Consider the following 4,005-nt stretch of genomic DNA (forward strand, 5'->3'; position numbering starts at 1 on the left):
AAAACAGGCATATTAATCAAGAATCCCTAACTTTATGGATGGCTTTACTTCCTCAGGTTTAAGACAGCAAGTTAAAATGGCAGGATCAAGTTCATTCCATCAAAACTAAAAAATATAAGATTATACAGACAGAGTGTATCTCACAACAAATACATCTATTTAAACAGCCAGATAATATGTCAGGATCAAATTCATTTGATCAAAACCTGAAACCATGAAGTCATACGGACAGCATGCACTTTGTTACAAATCTGTGTTGTTACTCGAGTAGTTTCTACTTTCAATTCTAAATCAACATCACAAAAAGCACTATAGAAGTCAGATTCCTTTGCTCCACGTAGTTGCCAAAAGTAGTCAATATTTTATTCTAGTCATTACTGCCAAAATATGTAACATTTATTTGCTTTCTGTATGTAATCTATCTAGTAAAATCCGCCAGAAAACAGTATAGGCTTCCAGCAAATAATAGGAGTGAAAATTTCTAATTCTCATTGTTGCCTACTTGCATTGCTAACAGTGTTTACTATATGCCCAAGATTTAAAGGGGAGTTTCATTGCTCTTACCACCCAGTTTGTGAAACTTTTTTTGTCAATTTTTCCAGTGCTTGATCCTTCGAACAATGGAAACACAAGATCCACCTCCTCCTTAATCATGAACCTTAATAGGTCATCCTCATCAATGTAACTGATCAGGAAGAGCACATAGTTAGGGTAAGACCAAAAAAGAACTAGAGGGAAGGAAAAACAACATCAATACAAGCATCATAAAAGGCTGATTTTCTCACCTGCGATTGTGATTACTCTCATGTTGGGCAACATTCGAGAAAATTTGATGAGCAACATACTGTGCCTCCTCCTCATTGGTAATTTCTTTATCTGCTTGTTCGCAACCTTCGTCATAAGCACTTTCATCTAATGTGTTGGAGATTGTGGAAAGCCCCGAATTCATGATAGCATCTACCAACACCTTCATGTGCCAAGATGAAACTTTCTCTCGCTTCAATTTATGAACCTTTCCCATGTCAATCAACTTTTTTGTTTTTGCTCCTTTACCCTTTTTTGCACTGCTAACAGTCATATGAGCTGGCGATTTTTGAATCCCGTCAATCTCCATGAATGGAGGTCCTGAAAGGGTCCGAAGTACGTACTGATGGAAGACTGATTCTTGTATTCTATCGAAGAATTTGTTCATATGGAAATTGGAAGCCAATATCTTTAACAACAGAGTCTTCAACAACCACAAAAATGATCCAATGAGAACGCTTACTAGAGTCCAAGTTACATAATCGAGAATTTTTGTGGCAGTCTTTGATCTCTCGACACCAAGAAACAAAAGAACCCAAGTAACAAGAACTAAACTCAGCCAAATAAAGACCTGAACACTCTTCTTCAAACCATGAACAAAATATAGCACTTTCTTCCGCAGCAGAAAGTTAAGCTCAATCAAGAAAACAATCAGATGCATAAACCAATTAGTAACCAACGTACCACAGAAAATAACCATCACAAGTACACACCATTTCCAAATTTTCAAACTCCAAACAGAGGTTTTCTGTAATTTATCTACAGTTAAGCTAGCTATTAAGCACCCCAAGAGGAACAAAAATACGACGCACTCAATGACAACCTTAGCTTTCACTCCCTTAAGCTTCTCTTTATGCAGTTTAACTTTCTTGATTATCTCTTCATATTCATTTTCTCCGGTAGCGCCAATTGATAACGTTTTGGACACAGCAGAATCCGTCCTAATACTTCTGGCCGACTTGTTATTAGGCGAGGCCTTATTGAAGGAATGTCTACAAGGTGAATTACTACCACCTTGTTCCCGATTAACTAAACCATTCTCTTCCATCAGATCAGATTCAAGAACATAAGATTGTTCTCCAAATCTTGACTTGGGTTTTGAGTTTAATGACCTTGCAAATGACCTTCTTCGAGTAAGGGGCTCATTACCTTGACTTGGGACTTTTGGTGGTTTATTTGCAGTTGGGTCAAATTTTGATGTCTCCGGAGAAGGGCAGCCCACCGGCACTGATTTAGCCAAACCAGTAGTAACAGCACCGGATTCAGTTGATGCTTTGTCGGCAGCATCTTGAGCACTTTGCTTAGCGGCCAATGCCTCTGCTTCTTTTGGAGCAGACCCTTTTTGCCCTTGCAAAGTATCGTCACCGGAAACATTAATCACCACTTCTCCTCCAGTGCCTCTCCTCTCTGCCGTGTCTTTATTCGCTTCCATCAAAACTCTGGTAATAGGGAAAAGAGAATAAACAACAAGAAGTGAGCTTCCATTTGAAACGCAGGACCAGATTTATATTTAAGAACAAAGGAGAACACTTTACATTTAATAAATGAAAATTTCTTTTCATGAGAACATGCCAGCTACTGTTAAAGTAGCTTTGAAACTTTCATTAAATGCCACCTTACAGAAAACGAACAATCAACTTATACTTTTAACTTTTTAACTCAAGGAAAAAAAAATTCCTATTGTTCAACTTTCGCAAAGATCATAAACCATTTTCTCGCATCAAAAGATCTAAGAATCCTTGCCTTTACCTTAAAAAAGATACAGCTTGCCGGGAAAAAGTAATTATCAACACGATATACCCAGGAACAGAAGCTCGAGTACACTATTTAAGCAGTGCAAAGATACCAAACCAAATGCAGGAGAGAACGAAACAAGACAAAAAGATCTGCTGAAGCAAGACACAGACAATAGGAAACAGAGCAAGGTTAAGAGAGATTTTGTTCAGATAGTGATGGGAAACAGTTTACACTTGCACTTGTTACTCTTTCATTTTCATTATAAGCCAACCAACATTCTAAGCCGACCCAAAGAAAAAAGGGAAAATGCAAGGGAGTTTCAGAGTGGAAAATGGAGGAAGCCAACTGTCTCAAGAGTCAAGAAGAGACTGAAGAAAAGAACTGAAGAATGAGATTCACATTTTTTTTTTGTTTGACCATGGATATCCTCGTAGTTGAAGGTGAAGAGAGCTTATGTTTCTTTAATAGGACGAAGATGACTTGCAAGCTAAACTGGGAGATTGGAACTCTTATTTTATTCATGGACGAGGAACACCATGGCTTGCTAAATTGTTTCTTTATTGGAGAACGTAGACCAGGGCAGGAAACAGCCAAAGGCCAAGGGTATTTCTGGGATTTTAGAGAATCAAGAGTCATAGACAGGGCTTCTCTCCTCTGCAACGCGGTCCATAATCTGCTGCACCTGTCAAAGAGTGGTATCTGTCGTCAGGGGTGATGGTGTCTGGTTAATCCAGCGACACCTGCCGCATTCAGATTCAATCACGCCGATGATGATCGTTCAGCTTCGACGAGTGAGATTGTCCGGCACATATACATTTAGCACACAGCGGAAGCTGTAGCTTCTGAAAAAGTGGAAGCCTTTGTGTTAGATACGGGTTGGATACTGTCTCCGACCCATGTCGCCACCAACGGTTGTTCGAAAATTGAAGGTTTCAATTTTCAATTTCCAAGTTGAGACGGTGATTTTCTTATTTTAAACTCAAACGTGACCAAATATTTAGGTGAATTGTTGTTGAAGGTAGGTTTAATTAACTTAATAGAGAGTCAGTTACAAGTGAAAATTGAAGGTCTTTTTCTTTCTTTTTCTCTTAATTTATTTACTGAACAACTTAGGAGAATGTGAACTTTCCTAACCAACCATTCAAAGTTATTTAACCTCGAATAGGACCCGTACTTAAATTAATCTAAATTGAGGTCCACTTGATTTGAATATAACCCATATTAAACCTGCTTAGTTGGTTCTTATCTTGTATAACTTACATGGTCAAATTTCTTCAACATGGTGTAGCTTTCTCCTTTAATAGGTTTTTACCCATGCTTGGATATCGGTACTTTTAATGTTATTTTCTTTTTCGTATAATATTTGAAAATATTTTTAAATTATTAAATAAATTTTAAATAAATTTTTTATTATGTTCAATTAATTTTTTATATTTTTATTTTAAATTAAATAAATTTTTAAAA

General features: G+C 37.2%; 1 protein-coding gene across 1 annotated transcript; it reads right to left on the minus strand.

Moving 5' to 3' along the window:
• Nucleotides 1-31: 31 nt before the first annotated feature.
• On the minus strand, nt 32-3,452 carry LOC110410645 (mechanosensitive ion channel protein 10-like). Its single transcript, XM_021420454.2, has 3 exons — nt 2,554-3,452; nt 786-2,243; nt 32-685 (listed from the first exon to the last, which is right to left on the minus strand). The coding sequence occupies exons 2-3, from the start codon at nt 2,234-2,236 to the stop codon at nt 511-513; spliced, it is 1,626 nt and encodes a 541-aa protein (XP_021276129.1). The 5' UTR covers nt 2,237-2,243; nt 2,554-3,452; the 3' UTR covers nt 32-510.
• Nucleotides 3,453-4,005: the final 553 nt, after the last annotated feature.

Source organism: Theobroma umbraticum, unplaced genomic scaffold, assembly GCF_002168275.2.
Source record: "Theobroma umbraticum cultivar Fairchild unplaced genomic scaffold, ASM216827v3 scaffold_56.0, whole genome shotgun sequence".
NCBI classification, from domain to species: Eukaryota; Viridiplantae; Streptophyta; class Magnoliopsida; order Malvales; family Malvaceae; genus Theobroma; species Theobroma umbraticum.

Bases quoted from the DNA above. Each gene is read 5' to 3' on its own strand.
- LOC110410645 (XM_021420454.2), bottom strand. From the start codon at position 2,236: ATGGAAGCGAATAAAGACACGGCAGAGAGGAGAGGCACTGGAGGAGAA. The intron at 686-785 runs GTGAGAAAATCA...CTTCCTGATCAG, and splicing joins GAGAGTAATCACAATCGCAG to TTACATTGATGAGGATGACC.